At 40.1% G+C, this 20,938-nt stretch overlaps 1 protein-coding gene across 7 annotated transcripts in view; it reads right to left on the bottom strand.

Moving 5' to 3' along the window:
* Positions 1–10,753: 10,753 nt before the first annotated feature.
* SEPTIN9 (septin 9) overlaps positions 10,754–20,938 on the bottom strand; it is a 339,777-nt gene continuing 329,592 nt past the window's right edge. For all 7 annotated transcript variants that reach the window (XM_020966002.2, XM_078155808.1, XM_020966005.2 and 4 more), the window contains 4 exons: positions 19,025–19,120; positions 18,649–18,745; positions 15,327–15,378; positions 10,754–12,053 (listed from right to left, as the gene is read on the bottom strand). In XM_020966002.2, the coding sequence (XP_020821661.1) occupies positions 11,918–12,053; positions 15,327–15,378; positions 18,649–18,745; positions 19,025–19,120 (381 nt within the window). In that variant the 3' untranslated portion in view covers positions 10,754–11,917. The remainder of the gene's footprint in view (positions 12,054–15,326; positions 15,379–18,648; positions 18,746–19,024; positions 19,121–20,938) is intronic.

The following is a 20,938-nucleotide window of genomic DNA, read 5'->3' as shown; positions in this document are numbered from 1 at the left end:
TTCTGTCCTGGGCCCTCTTCCAATTCCCCTCTAAACTATCTCCCTTGGTCACCTCATTAGCTACCAAGGGTTCAATTAGCATCTATGCAGATGATTCTCTGACCTACTAACCTCTCTTCTAACTGCCTAATCTCACATCTCCCAACAGCTTTAATTCAATATCCCATAGACATATTAAACTCAGCATGTCCAAAACTGAACTATCTTTTCCCCAAAATCCTGCCCTCTTCCTATCTTTCCTATTCCTGTCGAGAGTGCCACCATGTCCCTAGTCACCCAGGCTTGCAGCCTAAGTGTCATCCTCACCTCCTCCCTCTCTCACACCTTCCACATCCAATCAGTTGCCAATCCCTGTTGTTTCTACCTTTATAATAGCTCCTGTTTATGCCCCCTCTCTCTGACACTGCTGCTACCCTAGTATAAGCTCATATCACCTCATGTCTGTACAATTGTCAGTTTCATGGTTGGCCTTTCTGTCTCAAGTCTCTCCTCATTCCACTCCATCTTACACTCAGCTGCTGAAATAATCTTCTAAACAATCTGACCGTGTTATCCACAATATCCTACCCCCTATTGGGGTTTATTAACTCCAGGGGCTCCCTATTACCTTCAGGATCAAATATAAAATCCTTAAAAAGGCATTAAAAGGGGGCAGCTAGGGAGCACAGTGGATAGAGCCCCTGCCCTGAAGTCAGGAGGACCTGAGTTCAAATCCAGCCTCAGACCAAACACTTGACACTTACCAGCTGTGTGACCCTGGGCAAGTCACTTAACCCCAACTGCCTAAAAAAAATTTTTTTTAAAGGATGTAGCCCTAACAAAGAAGCACAAAAATGGATAGAATGTCTCTTCCACTGAACACTTGTCTGCATTGGAAAATGCACATAAATTTTTTTGCTTGTGTACCCTGAGCCCTTTTCCCAACACCAGATCACAGGCAATGCTCAAAGAGGCTGCAACAGCTGCTTAACAGCTACTCAAGAAATGGCATAATGGAAATAGCAACAGGATCTGCAATCTAAGGACCAAGGTTTAAATCATGGTTTTCCGTACCTCCTATGTAACCTCGGGCAAGTCTTGGAGCCTCAGTTTCCTCCTTTGTAAAATGAAGGACTTGGACATACACTGTTTTGTCCCTTCCAGCTCAGAATCCTTTAATTTTAAATTACAGTCTGGGAAGAAATAAAACAAGTGAAATAGTAGAATAGGAGGGCCTAAAACGAGGGAGGATGTCCTCTGTTTTTTTAAAGAATATGTGAAAGATTCAGTGTCTGGGTTAGAAACTCAGTGACTGAGCAAAGGTTTGGTATTGGGCCCTAAACTAGGCAAAATAATAATAATAATAATAAGGGAGGAGGATATTTTTACTTTATTCAGCCAATATTTTAGGGAACAGACTTAGAGGTAGTTTTGATCACATATTACATTTTACAGGGATAAATAAATACATGATAACATTAAAAGTGCAGTATAAAACCAAAAGATATAAACAATATATATGTATATAATTCAATCATAAAACAGATCACAAAGAAACATAATACATTGTCTATAAATTAATAAATGCAATCACTTTTCACAAGTTCATTGAGTACTGCCTAATTCCTGTTGTATGTTCTATGTATATGCCCCTGCTCCATATGATGAAGCCATGTACCATCAATTTTCCATTAGGTTAGCATAATTTGGACTAATCTTTGATTTAGATAATACAAAGTCATTAGCTGGATCGTATCCTATAAGGGCCCTCACTACAAGTGCCTTGTTATATACCCTGTACCCTCCTAAATCAGATGCTGACAGAGTATCTGATATTTCTCAATCTTGCCAGCTCTGGCTGTTGGGGAAGTGAAGTATCTATTTTCAAAGGTCTGATAATATCTATGATAGTGGTGTTACAATTCTTATTGTCCAAGATTTCGAAGTCTGTTCTTAAGGCTTCTCCCACCCTTAGAACTGTTGAATTTACTCAAAACTCAGTTGCTGAGATTTTTTCTGGCACATTGATATCTTTAATTGGCCTATTTAAAACTATTTAAAGTTGTGCTGGTGGATAATAGTTCCATTCACTTGAGGACCACATTGTCAGAGGATTCAGGGAAGGAAACATTTCATTCAATGCCCCACATTGATGACAGTATTTGTCCCCAGAACCAAATCTCCTGGCCTCCATTCAATAAGACACAATCCAGCCTAGCCCTGTGGATGAATTTCCAGTCAGCAAATTGGGTGAAAGATGCTTCTCTCATTAGAAAATTTGAGGCCTCAGCCATTGAAGTTAACAGCATATATTTTATCCCGATCCTGTTTGCTGACTAGCTACTAGCTGCTATTTAAAATAATACATTTCAAATTTCTTTCCATTGTTTCTAGTGCCAACATTCAACCAAAATGCCATTTCTTTTCTCACTCTCCACTCAATTGAGATTTTAGCTGTCAATTGTTGGGAAGCTACTCATAGTCAGAATCAGAGGTTAGATGCTACTACAATCTTGTATCCAAATTCTTCCATAGAGCCATTTAAATAAACGGCCAGATCTTCTGGTTAAGGGTCATGTTTAATTCTATTCTTTACAGTATCACTAAGAAAATTGCAGGACAGTTGGCCCAAAGCTGTTAATGCTAGAAGCCTGACTCCGTAAACCACCTGACTGATATCCACTGCTTCTCTAGAGGCAATAAGTTCATCCCCCTCATTTTATAGGGAAGCCACAAAGGGTTAGCCCTGGCTCTTTGAGGGAGGTGTAGCCATCTCTTGGTGTCTTTTTTAACTGTTCTGTTCAAGAGTTTGAGGGCACTCTTTGGGACCATGATTTTTTTTCCTAAAACAAATACACAATAAGAAAAGAAAAAGAAACATAAAATTAAATATTAAAACTTAAATGCAAAATAAGAAAAAATATGTTATGTGCACAGAAGAACATAAGAGAGGATTCAAAATACATAGAAATAAATTTCCATTTCAAGAAAGCCTATATAATAAATACTGCATATTGTGTTGAGAGCTATCCATCTCTTCTTTGCTTCCTTGTATGTTTTCTTTTGTTCTCTGCTGTGCACTTTTTACTTTGTTCTTTTTTTCTCCCTTCTTCCCTGTGCCCCCAGAAGGCTACAATGAAGCATGGACATATTTAGATATAGAAATACATATACACACATACATATATAAATATACTTTCCCTAACAAATTCTACTCCTGATTTTTGTTTTATATTTGTTCAAATCTCTTATTTCTATCCCTCCTGACTCCTCTATTTCACTTCTGCCCGCTACCTTGCCTTCCTATTATTTAACCTACTCTCTGCCTCCAAGAATCTCTCCTTCATCCTCCCATTCCAGTTAATTTAAACACCTTTCTATACCCCCCCTTAACCTATTCCCTCTCCCTTCTCTCTAGAGATTCCTCCCTTATCCTCTCCCCCCTCCCTATTCCCTTAGTGTTTCATTTCTTTCTGCATTTAGAAAACTTTTATACTCTTCTGGATAGATATGCATTGTTCCCTCTTAAACCCATTCCCAATGAAAGGAGGTTGCCAGAACTAATAGCCCTCCTCCCCCACCTAATTCTTCTATGTTGATTCTTTGTCTCCACCTCCTTTGTATAAGATAATTACTCATTTTACCTGTTCCTAAACAGTTTTACTCTTTAAAGTCATATCATACTCAGGCCTACCCCAATCTTTCTTACAAACTACTCAATTACTAATAACAACCTTATATGTGTCTTACAGACATAAAAGATAAACAGTCGGTTCTTATTGAGTCCCTTGTAATTAGTCTTTGGTAGGTACCTTTTATTTCTCTTGGCTCTTGTATGTCAAATTTTCTGTTAAGTTCAAGTTAGTTTACTTTAGTTTTGTTTTGTTTTACAAAGTCCTTAAAGTCTGACAGTTCATTAAATGTCCATTTTTTAAAAATTCAGGATTATGCTTAGCTTTGATGGGTATGATATTTTCAGCTGAAACTCCAGTTCTTTTGCTCTTCTACAACCTGTGGTCTTTTATTGTTGCTGCTGCTAGGTCTTGTGTGATTCTAATTGTGGCACCACCATATTTAAATTGTTTTTTGTTTGTTGCTCATAATGTTTTATCCTTGAGCTGGGGGTTTTGGAATTTGACTATAATATTCCTGTGGGTTTTCCTTGTAGAATTTCTTTCAGGTAGTGATCAATGGATTTTTTTTTCTATTTTTACTTTCCCCTCTTGTTCACAATTATCTTTAAGTATTTCTTGTTTTATTGTATCAAGATTCTTTTTTTGATCATAGTTTTCAGGTAGTCCAATTATTCTTGTTTTCTCTTCTTGATCTGTTCTCTAGATCAGTTGTTTTTCTCATGAGATGTTTCACATTCTCTTTTTTCATTCTTTATATTTTGTTTTATTATTTCTTGATCTCTTATAACTTCACTGGCTTCCCCTTGCTCAATTTTGATTTTCAAGGAGTCCTTTTCTTCCTGAAGATTCTGGACCTCCTTTTCTAATTGATTGACTTTTTTTTCATAATCTCATTTTCCTTGGCTTTTTGTTTTGTTTTTGTTTTTCCTCAATCGCTCTCATTTGATTTTTAAAGTCTTTTTAAAATTTCTTCTATGAATTTTTTTGGGGCAGGTGACCATTGACCATTTCTTTACTTCAGTATCTTCTGAAGACAAACCCTGGTCTTCTCTATTCCCATAGCATTTGTCTATGGTTGAATTCTTTCTCCTTTGCCTGTGCATTTTTTTTTGTAGTAGCTTAATTTTTGTAAACATCTTCAATCCTGGGATATGGGGGATGGTACCTCTGACCCTCCTTTAGTTCTCTCTGGCTTGGAATCTAGACCAAGACCTCCAGACTCCTGTAGATGCCCATAAGTCCCTACCCCATTGCTTCTGCACTCACCAGGCATGTTCTGGTTCCTTCTCGCCCCCAGTGTTTCCACAGCACAGTTGCATCTGGCATTCCTTGTCAGCAGCGGTTTCCTCAGTCTTCCCTGGCTCAGATCCCAACTCTCCTCACTGCCCCGGGGTAAAAGAGCCCGTGGCTAGGGCCAAGGCAGCCTCCCAACACAGCTAACCCCAGGGCTTGCCACTTGCTGTTTAAGTGGTCCCTAGCCTGGAGGCGTTTACTCTTCACAGGGACCAAACCTCATCCTGGGATTTTTCTTCAGATTTTCTTCAATTATCCCAGAAGGACCTCTGTTTTGCCCCTGCTCTTATTTATTTTTACCACTCTATGTTCACCCTGAGGCACTATTTAATCTCTTTTGCGGGGTAAAATCTTGAGTGCTTGGAATTTTCTGACCTACTCCACCATCTTCCCAGAATCCTCTTGGGACCACAGTGTTCTCAAAGTAGTATGAGATGCAGAGTAGGATGAAGCTATTTCTTTTGTCTATTTTCTGTCAAGGTGTCAGTTTAGATTTGTCCCCACCATCTAAACCTGTAGTCATATTAGTTATTGCATCCTTGGCAGAATTTGCAGTGTGGAACTCTATGGGATTCCAAGGTAAAAATGGGTATTTTCCTCAGACATTACTGAGATCCCTTGATTTTGTATCGATCTCCAGTTTCACATATCCAACTGCTTATTGAACATCTCAAACTTGCATTCCAGTAGACCTCCTAAACTCAATCTGTCCAGAATTTAATTCATTATCCTCTCTTACCAAATTCTCTGTTACCATAGAGAACACCCTCATCCTCCTAGTCACACAAGCTCACCACCTCAGTGTCATCTTTGATTTCTCCCTTATGCACTCCACATATCCAAACAGTTGCCAGGTTTTCCCAATATCTCTTATGTGTCCCTTCTCTCCACTCCCACAGCTGCCATCCTGGTGCAGATTCTCATCTCATACCTAGATTGCTGCAATACCCATTTGGTTGGTCTCTCTGCTGAAAGTGTCTCCTCATTCTCATTGCTTGCTAAGGTAATTTTCCTAAAGCATAACTCCGATCCTATGTCAGACTTGTTTCTTGTGTCTCTTGCCCCACCCTGCACCCCAACTCAATATATTCCAGTGGCTCCTAAAGTCCTTTAGCTTTTAAAACATTTCACAACCTGGCCCCTTCCTTCCTTTCCAGTCTTATTACATTTTATTCACTTCCATGTACTTTATTGACACTGGCCTTATTGTTCTTCAAACATGACACCCCATCTCCCAGCTCCATGTCTTTTCAATGGCTGTTCCCAATACTTTTTTGTTCTCCCTTCTTGCCTCAGATACCTTGGATTCCTTCAAGACTCAGCACAAATCCCACCTTCTGCAAGAGACCTTTCTTGGTCACTCCATGCCCTCTGAGCAATACCTTCCCTCTGAGATTGTCTTCTACTTACTATGTATGCACGTGCAAACATGTATATATATATATATATACATGTATGTTTACATATGTTCATGTATAAACACACATGTATGCACGTGTGTGTGTATATACACACACACACACACAATTTTGTGTCATCTCTCATATTAGCCAAATTCCCACATTGGTCATATCCAAAAATGTGTCTCTTTCTGCATATTAGTTGATTACTTCTTTGCCACATGACATTGGAAGCAGTCTCTTCATCCTAAGTCTTCTGGACATGACTGATCACCATATCGATCAGAGTATTTAAGTCTTTCAAAACTGTTCACTTTTACAACATCGATGTTATAGTAGAAGTTATTCTATTGGTTCTGCTCACTTCACTGTGGATCAGTTCATATAAGTTTTCCTAAGTTGCTCTGAAAACCATCTTTTTCTTTACTTACAGCACAATGTACTGTTACATTCTATAACAAATGATGGACACCCCTTGTCATTGTTATACTTTTGTACATACAGGACTTATTCTTTTTTCTTTTTGGGATATAGGCCTAGTAGGGATATCACTGGGTCAAAGGGCATGCCTAGTTTAGTAACCTTCTGGGGATAATTCCAAATTGACACTGGCTTGTTTGTTGTTCCTTGTACATGGTATTCACTTCTCAACTCTTGCCTTTTCACAGGCTGTCCCCTATGTCTAGAATGTCCTCCTTTCCTCCCTTCCCTTCTACTTCCTGGCTTCTTACTCTTGTAAGCTCAAATCCCGCTTGCTGTGAGAGATCTTTCTGGAATATTCCCCCATTCTTCCCCCCATGCCTCCCCTCTGAGATTATGTTCTATTTGTACTGTATATAGTTTATATATAGTTTTTTCATGTTGTCTCCCCCATTAGAATGTCAGTCAACAAGCACTTATTAAGCATCTACTATTTGTCAGGCACTGTCCAAAGTGCTGAGGATACAAAGAAAGGGAAAAGATAGTCCCCATTCTCAAGAAGCTCAGTCCAATGGGAGAAGACAACACAGAACTATATACAAATAAGGTATATAGATGATAAATTGGATATAATCTCAGAGGCAAGGCACTAGGGATTAAGAGGGATCGGAAAAGGATTCTTTTAGAAAATGGGATTTTAGCTGGGACTTGAAGGAAGCCAGGAAAGCCAGGAGGCAGAGATGAGGAGGGAGAGAGTTGCAGACATGGGGAGCAGCCACTGAAAATGCCCAGTCTGAAGATGGAGGAATAATAAGGAGGCCTGTATCACTAGATCACAGTACTAGAAAGGTAAGAGGAAAGCCAGGTCACTAAGGGCTTTAAAAGCATGAAGTTTTCTATTTGATCCTAGAAAAGCCATTGGAGTTCATTGAATAAGAGAGTGACATGATAAACTTGTACTTTAGGAAGTAGTTTGACATCTGAGCAGAGGAGGGACTGCAGTGGATAGAAAATTGAGGTAAAGAGATACACCAGAAGGTAAATATGAGCTTTTTAAGGACAGAGGCCATACTTTAGCCTGACTTTGCAAACCCCAGCTTTTAGTACATTTCCTGGTATATAATTAAGTATTTAATAAATGGTCATCGACTGATTGAATTTCCTCCCAACAGTTCTATGCGATATGTAATACAAGTACTATTATTACCATTGTATGGATGAGAAACTAAAATTCATAAAAATTAAGTGACTTCCCCAGGGTCATAGTTTGTGATCATCACTTAGCACAGACAGACCCAGAAAAGGCTAGGGTTGCCCTGGGTTTCAAAAACCAAAGAAAATTGACTCAAATTCTCCAAGGCCCTGGGGTGAAGAGAAACTGAACAACAGTGACAGAGTCTATCCACTTACTGTGTAAAAGGGAACCAAACGTGGTTTGCCCAAGGTCCACCAGCTTGTTAGTGACAAGATCAAACATCCTGACTTCCAGGTGAGACCTCTTTCCACTCTAACATTGTGAACCTGAGGTGCTGGCAAAACATCTGTATTGATGTCCTATAGAAAGACAGGACTAGATTGTGGAAGAAAGACCAGGGCTAAAAGAAGCAGGTCTTAAGAGTCATCTGAATTCAGTTCATCCATGAGCACCTTGGTAAAGAGTCAATTGCAATAACAAAACTCATGGGGGCCAAAGCCAGTCTGAATTGCATCTGTGAAGAAAAAAATCTATTATTTCCATCAGCAGGGGGAACTCCCTCTACTGACATATATTTGTAGTGGTGCAGAGGGAAGTAAGCAGGCCCAGAACAATTTACACAATGACACTGAAAGACACCAGAATTCTGAACAATGCAGTCAATGAATAATTGTGCCTTCTGCCTTTGATAAAAGAGCCAGTGAAATACTGACGTAGAACACATGGCCAATGAGTTGATTTGTTTCCCTTAATAGTAGCTCTTTGTTACAAGAAAAGTTTCTACTGGGGGAGGAGAATCATTGGAAAATGAATTTAAAAGAAAAAAAAAGAGCATCAATAAAAACATTTAAAAATGGTCTATGACTTAATAAACATGGCATGTTGCCTAAGACAGTGGTGTCAAACTCAAAAAGTAATGGAGGCCACTAAACCATAGCTAGAGATTCCTACCTGCCACCTATTAACTTACTTATGTTTTATTGTATTTTCATTTTGTTAAATATTTACCAATTATCTTTTAATAGGTTCTGGTAAGTGTTTCCTGCTGTAGGGATCATAAATCACTAAGTAGTACAAGTTTGAGCACTACTTCACCTACGTGACATGGGTAAGTCACTTAACTTCTGCCTCAGTTTCCTCATCTATAAAATGGAGACAATAATAGCACTTCCCTTCCAGGGTTGTGAAGATCAAAGGAGATAATAAATGTAAAGTACTTAGCCCAGTGTCTCCCTGACTCCAAATTCTGAACCTTATCTAGGAACCACACTACTTCTCCCTTTTAACAAATATAAAATACAGTCTTATTACTTTCAAGTACATCCCAACCTCAAAACCAGCTGAGAAAGTATTGTATGGACCTACTTTAGATAAGGATTTATAATGAACATCTCCACAGCTGTTCTATAAATAAGGGTCCTGGCTCTTTTCCCTTTCAAGCAGGTTGAATATCTAGCTCAATTTTTAAAAAAATACTATGTATTTTAAGTTTAGTCATTGCTTTTACCAGATGGTACAAAGGCAACCTTTAGCCCAAGCGAGAAACAAATGGTCACACATTCCATATGCATGTTTAACTGTAGTAGGGATTTCACCTTAGCACTGGCTGATTCCAGGCCTTTCACTGTCCAAGCATTTCAGGAAACCCAAGTGGAAAAATTCATTTGAGAGTAAGAGAAGAAAAGCAACTCCTGCCTAGACTCTTTCATCATTTGCATTTGAAACATTTATTTCAGGAAATACATATTAAACATTTTATTATTTATACAAAAAAGAGTTAAAGTTGTCAGGATGCATTATACCACAATGCCAGAAGTCATTTTTGGAATTTATCACCATGATGTCTTGACATTTTTTCAAAAATTAAGGGTAAAAAGAAGGAAAGGCTGAACATCTTGCTTTGCCCTGATGCAGTGTTGCCTGGAAATCACACAAGCCAGTGACATGATATGAGCAGAAGTGTGTCCTATAGAAGTGATCACCACCCCCAGCCCCCCAATTCACTACACTCGGACATTAGAAACAGTCAGTGTGTATGTGAACATATGTATATATTGTATATACATATACACATATATATATGTATACACGTATATGTATATATAGTAAACAGTTTTCCCTCAACATAGCTCAGTAAAGACTCCTACCTTTCCCATGTGGGGTAGGAGTTAAACACAAAATTCAGACTTTCTGTCAAAAATAAATTTTGTAAATATCATCACTCTGGAATTGTAGTAGCTCTACATACAAGACTCTCCACATGTATTAGGCAGGGGTCCTGTAGTTCTTCCTTCTGGTTGATTGGGATGGAAAGCCACTGCAATGGCCTTCTGACTGACTGGAATGGTTTAAGGGGAAAATGGCTTGTGGTAACCCTCACTCCCCCCACTCTCCACCTCCAGCTCTGTACCTCATTAAATCTTCTCTCTAGGCTAGGGGCTACTGTGAAATGATGACTGCAGGGATGCAGCAGTCGGGGGTGATGAGTACCTGGAAATTATCCAGTCGCAAATTGTACAGGTGCAGGCTGAGGTGGTTATATGCTGGGGCTGAAAAGTGGGGGCAAGCCACACGTGTGTTGGGGGCTCTGAGAAGGTGAGAGGTCCACCAGACAAAGTACTGAACCAAACTGAACAGCTAGGCATGAATAAGCATGCTTGTCCACACAAGCCAAAAACAAGAAATAAACTCATTGAAAATCCTTTTAATTCAATATTACTAAGCAACACTGTTTAAACATCTATAGTTTCCACCCTCTGTTACTTCACTAGATCAACCTACCTCTAACCTTCCAAAAATTAAAAAAGGCCTTGGGGAGGAAGGAGGCAAGATGGGAGAAGGAATTTATTTTATTTTATTTTAAAAAGAAAATCAGAAATCCAAGCAAGTTCCCAGCAAATCAGCAATTTCTACATACCAATAAAGAGTAATAATAGCTGGTGGGAAGCATGACTAGAGGCATTATCTGAACTCTATTCTTTCCAATTCCCCAGCTCAAGGAACTACATGGGAGAGACAAGAAGCCCCCAACGGATTTGTTTGGATGGGCAGAGTTAAAAGGCACTTTCTGTTCCAGGACAAGCATATAGTCAGCTTTGTCACTGTTTCAGAATTTGGCACATTCATTTCCTAGAACTAGTCACTTCCTGAGGTGGAGGGTAGGGGGATCAACTCTTGCTCTTAAGGTTATTTTGTCTGAGTCCTTTCATATTTGCAAGAGGATGGAGGGAGGATGGAGAGGTATGAGCCCATGTCCCCAGGTCTCTATCCATCCTCTCATGACACGGAATCCCTGTGCTTCAAAAACTTACATTCTTTCTGAGAAGCCATGATCTTATGTGGACAGAGGGGTGAAAAATGGGCATATGGACATGCTTACACTGTATACATGTGTGTACACACATATACACACAAACACATATACACACACATACACAAACACCTGAGGCTATTTGGCACTGAGCAAATCTGTCTAGTTAGAATGGTCTGTAGCTACAAATTCCTACCCTCTCCCTCCCATTCCCCACCTTTTCTCTCCTTTTTCTGGTCCTACAAGTAAACAGATCTGGTTTCCCAAAGAGCTGCTGAGAGCAGGAGAACAAAAGAATTTCAGGAGGAAGGGGGAAAATGGGGCTGGCATCCTAGGATCAAGTTCCAAAGGTCTGACAGTCCACAACGTCCACTCACTACAGTCCAGAGTTTTCAGGTCTCAGATGGTACAGAGACACCCTGCCCTCACCCAGAACCACACAATACCTATCTCTCACCTCCCCCTCCCTTCCAAGATCAGTGCCAGTGGGCTAATAATTAACACACTCAACAATGATATATGGTATCTTGTTATCTGGTCAAGTGACAATGGCAGCGTGTAAAAGGGATGGATGATGACAAAAATGAAGGAAATTATATAAAATAAAACAGGATGGGAAGGGTGGTGGTGGACTAGGGGATGGGAATGGGTGGAAGGGATGGATCCTAGGGGCAGGGGAATGCTTCTACATCTCCTGGCGTGCCACCTCCTCCTCCACACCATTGGAAAGCATGCTGCTGCTGTCCTCATTCAGACGCTTTACTCGATAGGCTTCAAAGTGAATACTGCTGGTAATGTCCTTAATGTTCTGCATGTGTGTCCTGGGGAAGGCAATAAAGAGATCAGTGAGGCTTTAGCTGGGCCAGGGGGGAAACTAAGCACATCAAAACATAATCTTTGGGGGCCCAATGAGGAAGCCAAACTCAATCCAGAACTCATTCATGATTGGCCCTCTACTTTCCATCCGGAGAATAACCTTTCATTGGTGTTGCTTTTTCCCATGGTGCATTATGATTTACAAACCACTTTCCTCACAACAATCAGGTAAGGTAGGGAATGCAAGTATTATTACCCCTATTCTATAGATAAGAAAACTTGGAAAGGGAAAGTGACTTGCTCCCAGTCATAAAACTAGCAAATTGCAAGGCTGTCACTTGAATCCAGGACTTGGGACTCCAGGGCCAGTTCTTGTTCTATTATACCTTATTGCCACTCATCATGGATTCTACCTGAAGTCACCATTCCTCTTCCTGTTCCTCCCCACCACCTATTTTTAATTAATGTCTTAAATAAAAATAAATTGTTAAATATTAAATTATAATATTAAATGTTAAATAAATGATTAAATAATTGAATGAAAGTTAATTTAATATAGATTTTTAAAAAGATGTCTTATGCAAGTACTCTTGTTTGGATGCTGCTTTGCAAATGGTTACCTCAGAGAAGAGTGAGAAAGAGCGAGAGCGAGAGCGAGAGCGAGAGCGAGAGAGAGAGAGAGAAGAGAGAGAGAGAGAGAGAGAGAGAGAGAGAGAGAGGGAGAGGGAGGGAGGAAGGTGTGAGTGTGTGTACATATATGTGTATGTATGTATGTATGTATGTATGCATGCGAACTCTTGATTTCCCTAACAAGACTGGAGGGTCTCTGAGTTCATTTCTCTGTACTTATCTCCCTTGATGAAAGTGGAGAGAATTGGTTCATTCTTTTTATTTACATTCCATGTGCCTAGCACAGGATGTCCTCTCTGCTGATTATCTTCAATTATCCTGAAAATAGCTAGTTTCCATATCATCTTCATTTTCAGATTGTCTCTCTCATTACATGATAAGCTTCTTGAGAGCAAGGACCTTTCTTTGTATTCCCAGGGCTTAGCACACAGTAGGCACTTAATACATGTTTATTGACTGAATGATTAATAAATGCTCAATTGATTGATAATCTTGTTAATGCCTCCTAAGCTGCTGGCTAAGGTCTTCCCAGTAAAGAGGTGGTCAATAGGTAAGGTCATTCAGATACTGTCCATGGGAACCTAATGCAGTTTACCTTTCAGAAATCACCCATGTTGCTCAGGAATATATGGCCCTGGGGGCAGGTAGGTGGCGCAGAGGAGAGAGTACCAGCCCTGGAGTCAGAAGAACCTGAGTTCAAATCCAGCCTTAGACCAGACTCTTGACACTTACTAGCTATGTAATCCTGGGCAAGTCACTGGGCAAGTACTCACTCCAGGGTATTATTGACAAATTATTGTCTTGAGGCTGGGAGAGAAGAAAGACTAAGAGACTTAATAATGAGTGGGATCTGAAGAGCATAACGGTCACAAAAGATGGACATAGTCTAGTATGATAACAATTTAGTTTGATTAAATGTTAAATTTCATTAAATTATCAAATATTATATGTTATTAAATAAGTCTATTACTTTTTTTAAGTAGAAAGAGTGCTTGATTTACAGTCAGAGATGTGGGTTGGAATCCTGACTCTACTACTTGCTAAATGTACAACAATAACTTAACCTCTCTGGGCCTCAGTTCCTTTGTGTTTAAAATAAGAGGGTTTCATTAGAGAGCCTCTAAAGTCCCTTTCCACTGTACGTCTATTGTAGACATAAATTGATGGATGCTGAATGTGAACTATGAGGTACTAGAGAAGAATGAACAAGACAGGCATGAGGATCTTTGGGTCAAGTGGATGGTTCAGGAATGGAAAACAGGGTTTTTGGTATTACGGAGTTCAATGAGATATACTTGTACATATCATGCATATACTTATTGTGTATATAAACTTAAACGTGCACATTATTTCTATCCTGACAGATTATAAGCTCCTTGACGGCAGGAACTGTCTCATTTATGTCTTTGTATCTCTCAACTAACAGCAGCTGTAATACAGTAGGTGCTTAATAAATGCTTACTTGCTTTATTGACTGAAGGATTCTGCTATAGACTGAAACTTCAGACACAAAGTCTAAATTGATTTTTTTTTAGGCAATTGGGGTTAAATGACTTGCCCAGGGTCACACAGCTAGTGAGTATCATGTGTGTGAGGCTGGATTTGAACTCGGATCTTCCCGACTCCAGGTCTGGTGTTCTATCCACTGTGCCATCTAGCTTCCCCCCGGAGACAAAGTCTAAAGACTGGGAAATAGGGTTCATGGAACTTTGGGATCAGCAGAACAGAGGGAAAAGGCTGAGCTTTCCAACTCACTTATTTGTATGACCTGTTCTCTCCTTGAAATCTCCCAGTAAAGGGGACTCTTTCAGGCTTTCACAGACCTTGGTATTTCTGAGTGTGTTTCTTGTTTTGGCCAGAGAATTCTCCTAGGATTATAGACTCAGAGCTGGAAGGGGTCCTCTGAAGTCAATTAGTCCAAGGCCTTCACTTAACAGATGAGGAAACTGAAGATCAAGACAAACTTGCCCAAGGTCACACTAGTAGTAAGATCTAAGGCAGGGACTGGAACCCAGATCTTCTGATTCCAAATCTAGTATTTTTTCCCCACTGTAATATGTTGCCTCTTTTTCCTAATCTGGCCAAGGAAAACAATTAGCCATCCAGCTCCCCCACAAGGCACAACCTTTATGCACTACACTTAAAAAAGGCTACTCTATCCCTTCTAAACCTTCCCCTCCTTCAGTTCTACTTGCATCCTTTCCTCCCTGTCCCGACACCCTCTCCAACAAACCCCTGTCTCTTTAGAGGTGAAGGGCCTCGAGATGAATTGTAGTGTGCTGCTGGCTAAGGTCTTCCCAGTAAAGAGGTGGTCAATAGGTAAGGTCATTCAGATACTGTCCTTGGGAACCTAACACAGTTTATCTTTCAGAAATCACCCATGTTGCTCAGGAATATATGGCCCTGGGGGCAGGTAGGTGGCGCAGTGGAGAGAGTACCAGCCCTGGAGTCAGAAGAACCTGAGTTCAAACCCAGCCTTAGACCAGACACTTGACACTTACTAGCTATGTAACCCTGGGCAAGTCACTTAACCCCAACTACCTAAAAGGAAAAAAAAAAGAATACATGGCCCTTTGGTCTCTTTTCTGTCCATGTGAGGGGTACCCGGAAAAAGACAAACAATCAAACCCAAAGCAAAAATAACTCACCTGATAAGGAGATCCCGCAGATAAGCGAACTCACAGTGTGTAGTATTTTCAACTAAGAGAAGGAAATAAAAATTTACTATTAAAAACTGAGAGGGAGAAAAAGCCATCCCTACACCCTGTCACCAAAACATCCCAGTTATAATTACTCTTGAGCAGGAAACTGAAAATGGGATTTCATTGCTTAAGCAGTGGTATTTTTAGGAAACATTCATTTTGTTCTGCAGGCAATTTTTTTTCCCCTTAAATATGCACACACCCAAGTATGCACATACAGTCACCCACCCACCATGGGATAAACCCAAATACCTGGCTCCCACTCAATATATTTGTGTTTGGACAGATGGACACACACACACATCATTTGCACACATTATTAGACTTTCATAAATCTGTCAGGAATATTTTTCCCTTTCCTCAGTTCTCTTGCAATTTCTTTTTCCAATCATGGTTTTCCCTTTGAGACTCCAAGTAATTTCTAAAGCTGTTATGACATAGATTCGGCCCAAAGGAAAACAGACAGTTGGAGGTGGGGAGAGGGACATTTTGAGAAACTCCAGGCCAAACTTCTGCTTCATATTCTTCTTGCCCCACATATAGTTTAGGTGTCGGGGCAGAGGAATAGATGGTCAGACTTAGCCTGGAAACTTCATCCCTTCATTAAAACTAACAAGATCAATCTTTGACAGAAATAAATATAACATACTGGATGAAACAGCAATTCATATGAAGAATATCTGAGATTTTTAGTTGATTCAAATCTTAGTAGAGCCAATAGTGGCAGGTGTGGCTACTAAAAAAAGCTGTTACAAACTTAGATGGAATTAAGAGAAATGCAGTGTCTAGAGGGGAAGCTATGGTGATTCTGTGCTGGTCAGACATGTGAAGTACTGTGTTCAGTCTACTGAAAAACTAGACTATATTCCAGAAGAACTAGATTTCTAGAGGAAGTCAGCAAAGTGAGGGCTGTGAAATGTACTCCCTCTTCACTTCTGCCTCTTGGAATCTTTAAGTTTCCTTCAAAATTCAGCTCAAAAGCCATCTATCCTTCATGAGACCTTTTTTGATCCCACCTGCTAATGGATTGCCACACCACTTTCCCCCCCAAAATTTACTTTGCATATTTTCTTTATATTTATATGTATATGTGTTTTCTACCCCCAGCAGAACATGAAATCATAAGAGGCAAAGGTTATTTCATTCTTGTCTTTGTATTCAGTCTAGCTGTTCAGCTGTTTTGCAGTTGTGTCTGACTCTTCTGACTTCAACTGCCCACTGCTTGGCAATTTTATTTTAATTGGACTGTGCCTCTTTCTTTGAGTTCAGTGCTCCCCAAACAGCCTCTAGCATAGCTGAGCACAGCCTTCACCACTTGTGGATTGACAATCTCACCAACAGGTTCTCAGCAATTTCCTGCAGTTTCCAATGTCAGCCATGAGGGGGCAACAAAAGCATCAAAATGAACAAGTTGTCCTCCTTTTTGAGTTCCATTCCCTTTTTTCCACCCACCCCCCACCTTCTCCATTCCCTTTAGTCCTCAGTAAACATGTCCTCTATAAAAAGAACCTTAATCAGAAAAATATCTTTAGGAGGGAGGAGGGACACAGGAGATGGACTGGCTCAGGCACTGCACACCCCACCCCAAGAAAATGAAAAGCCAACAGACCCAGGATGCTGCTAGGACCTCGGGTGGAGGAAAAAACCCCCTGATCCTCATTAGAGAGCAATCCAAGGGGACTCTCCAGCATGTATATGTAGGTGGACGTGGGGAGGAGAATCCTAGAACAACACTCTTCCAAAGGACAGGGCTGGGTTTGAATTAGGATACACTGGGAAGGAAGATCCGGAGAAGGGAAGATTCTTCCTGTCTGAAGTTTTGGAGGATCTTGTTTGAAGATCTTGTGTAAGAGCTGGGCTTGTCAACGTGGCATTTGGAAAATATCCAGAAGGTTAAAAAATATACCCATAATCAACCGATCTCACACACTCATTCTCACTCACTCTGTGTCTCTCTCTCTCTGTCTCTGTCTCTCTCTCTCTTCCCCCCCCCCTTTTAGGGTGGAAGAAGGGAACAGAGGAAAAACAATGCACCATGTTTTCTCCACCCAACATTCAGAAAAAAGCCTAGCAGTCAATCAGAGCTAAAACAAAGGAAAAAGGGTCAGTATTCTCCCACTCCCTCCTCCAGCCACAACCTTTTCATTAGGGCAAGATTTCTGGTGGATTTTTTTCTGTCGCAGTATAGGCAGCTCAATCTACCTGTTAAATGTCCCATTTCCCATTATAATGGATAATTGTAACAACGGAGGAATAAATACTAAGACCACTACAGGGCTTTGGTTAGTAAGTTTCTCCTCTGAAACTTGGAAGAGCTCAATAGACCTTATTTGTCCTCACAAAAAGCTTAGCAAGGCTGGGATCATATTCCCCATCAGACCTAGTCAAGGATAATTTTCATAAGATTATAGATTTTGAACTGGAAAGGAACTTTAGTGGGGACCTAGTCCAACAGCCTCCCTCACTCTTGTTTTACAAAAGAGGAAACTGAAGACCCAGAGGAGATGTGACTTGCCTAAGATCACAAGAACAAGTAGCTGTTTCTTCCAATTTGAATTCTACAATCCTACAGTGTTGCTTTTAGCTGTATTACACTGTTGCAAGGGAGAGTTTCACTGGGGTGAGAACAGGGAGTCACTGGAAAGTGATGGCACTGTAAAAAAAAAAATCTATCCATATCTTTATTTTTTTTTAAGAAAGTAGGGACCAGGCTAGTTAAATGACTTATCCAAGGTCAAACCCAGGTCAATGGTACAGTCTCTCAAAAGTCATTTGAGCCATTCACCTCAATTTCCTCAGTGGAAACAGCATTTTCCATTGGGACTGGGAGTTGATAGTTTAATCCTAGCTCTGCAACAAGAGCTGGCTATGTCTGAAATCATTCCATCTCTCTAGATAGGCTTTTTTTTTTTAGCAAAGAAAAGGAGGGGTTTTTTACCTTTTTTGCTTCATGGACCCTTTTGGCTGTTTGATGAAGCCCATGAAACCTTTCTCAGAATAATGTTTTTAAATGAATCAAATAAAATATGTAAAGGATCACAAAAACAAAACAGTTATACTGAAATATAGTCAAGAAGATATATATATATATATGTTTGTGGCAGAATTAGGATTACAACCATGACATCTGAACAAAGTCCAGTGTGATGATCTACCATGTTTCCTTCCCAAAGGAGGTCTCTGTGGTACTGCTTCCTCCTAATCCAGCCTCGACTACCCCTAATATTCACTCATTGGGAAGAAAAAAGAGAAATGGAAAGATAGCTACCTTCAATGGTGCCCCATTTAGTCTTCCTCCCAAGGATCCTTTTCCCATTCACTTGGTATTCATGGTCACTGCCCACAACAGCAAATGGAATCATTTCCTAAAGAAGAAAAAGGGGATATGAAAGGGTTTTAGTAGCTACCCTAGGGAAGTCCCATTAGTCTCCCAAATCCCCCACAGACAGGAACCAGGCAAACCAGTCTTTCTTGGCAAAGATCTGTTCTACAAAGGGAGAAAATTCTGAGCTGTTTTTCCCAAGACCTGAGGATAGATTATGATGGCAGAAAGACCACCCTTCCACTTCCTTAGTAAGTCACTGGGAGCACCAGTTCCAGGTGCAGCTGTTTTATATGAATGAGTCTTCAACTAATTTACTTACTCTAAATTTCTCATTGACTAGTCTGTCTTCTGGGTCTTCATCAAATTCTTTCTGAGGATATACATCAATACCATTGGACAACAAGTCAGCAGTGATCTGGAGTCAGGAAAGAAAGAAAGATAGTACATCAGCCCAGAGAGAAGAGGATAGCCCCTGGGTGTACATACCCTTGTATACCATGTATCTCCACTCTGTGTCCATCTGCCCTGACCTCAGGAAGAAGAGAATGGGCCATTTGCCTAGAATTATCTGCACTCCTACATTTTTTTCAGAGTGGGAGGGAGTACTCTGGCATCCTGGGAATTTTTCCCACTTTGCTTCATGAACACAGAATGGAACAGAAAAACAAAAAGAAAAGATTTTTAGGGCATCTTTCCTGAACTAGACTCTACTATTCCTCTCCAGTTCAGCAAAATTTCTGAGAAAATAACACCGGAGCCATAAACCCACCCAAGAAACTTTCAAGCCCTTCTTCTATCATTAGGCAAAAGGTTCCAGCTGCCCACTTGTACCAAGGTTTTTTTCTCCTTTGAATCCATGCCCCACCCCTCTTTCTTTCCACCTTCTGCCAGATTATAGCCTTCTCTCACAAGTTCAAAACTTCATAGCTTGTTCCCTAATTGAAAGGAGCCCTTCTATGAACATCACATTCCTAACAAACTCATCATTCTGGACACAGACTCCATCAGATGGAACATATAAAATCCTTCCCAAAGGAGAAATAAGTGAGAACTTTTGAAGAACTTTCCAGATTCTTGCTGAGGATCGTGGGTGTGGGATGTACCCCATGTACCAGGCCAAAAAGTTGTGTTCCTTTTTCTTTTTAATGAACCAGATAATGGGACTTGTTTCCTGAAATCATTTTAGCAAACGATAGATTTTGTCTTTTCCCTACTAGAAAACCAAAGACTCCAAAAAATTTAGAATTGAAGATCTTTTATAGATAAGAAAAGAGGCCTAAAGAAATGGATTTGATTTTTCCAGGGTCACAAGGCTAGTAAATGGCAGAACCAGGATTCAAATCTGAATCTTATTTCATTATACTTCTACATAACATCACTCAACTGATACCGATCTCTCTAAAGTAACCAATGATCTAATTGCCAAATCTGGTGGTCTTTTTTCAGTTCTGACCTTTCTAAGCCACTACTGATCAACCTCTCCTCCTAAATATTCTCTCCTCCCTGGGTTTTTGTGACGCTGCTCTCTTCTGATTATTTCTTCCTACCAATCCAATCACTCCTCCTCTGTCTCCTTTTGCTGGATCATAATCCAAAGAATTCCCTATAACCGCAGGCGTTCCCCAAGGTTCTATCCTGGACTCTATTATCTTCTACACTCTCTTGGAAACCTCATCAGTTATGACAGACTTAACTATAATCTCTATGCAGAAGACTCCCAGATCTTTATATCCAATCCTGGGCTATCCTCTGACTTGCATCACCAATTACCTGTTAGACATTTCAAAGCAGATGTAGTGTAGACACCTTAAACTCAACATGTCCAAAACTGAACTCATTATCTTTCCCTCTAAATACACTCCCTCTTCCAACTTTCTTATTTCTGTCAAAGGCACCCCCACCATTCTGGTCTCCCAGGTTTGTAATCTGGGTATTAAGTGTACTCTTCACTCTCCCTTACCCCACATATACAGTTGCCAAATCTCAACATTTCTACCTTTACAAACTTTTTAATCTGACCCGCTTCTCTAAGAATTAGTTATCAACTTAGTTCACACCCTTACTACCTTTCACCAGGATTATTATAGAAGCCTCCTAATTGGTCTACCTGTTTCCACCAATACATTATGCATAGTAACAGAATAATTTTCCTTAATGACCATGTCATTCCCCTTAGCTCTGGTGGCTTCGTATCATCTCTAGAATAAAATATAAACTCCTCTGTTTAGCTTTT

The sequence above is a fragment of the Phascolarctos cinereus genome, unplaced genomic scaffold (assembly GCF_003287225.1).
Source record: "Phascolarctos cinereus isolate Bilbo 61053 unplaced genomic scaffold, phaCin_HiC Scaffold_5;HRSCAF=322, whole genome shotgun sequence".
NCBI lineage: Eukaryota > Metazoa > Chordata > Mammalia > Diprotodontia > Phascolarctidae > Phascolarctos > Phascolarctos cinereus.
Note: the sequence above shows the minus strand (reverse complement) of the source record. Positions and strands in the feature narration are given on the sequence as shown.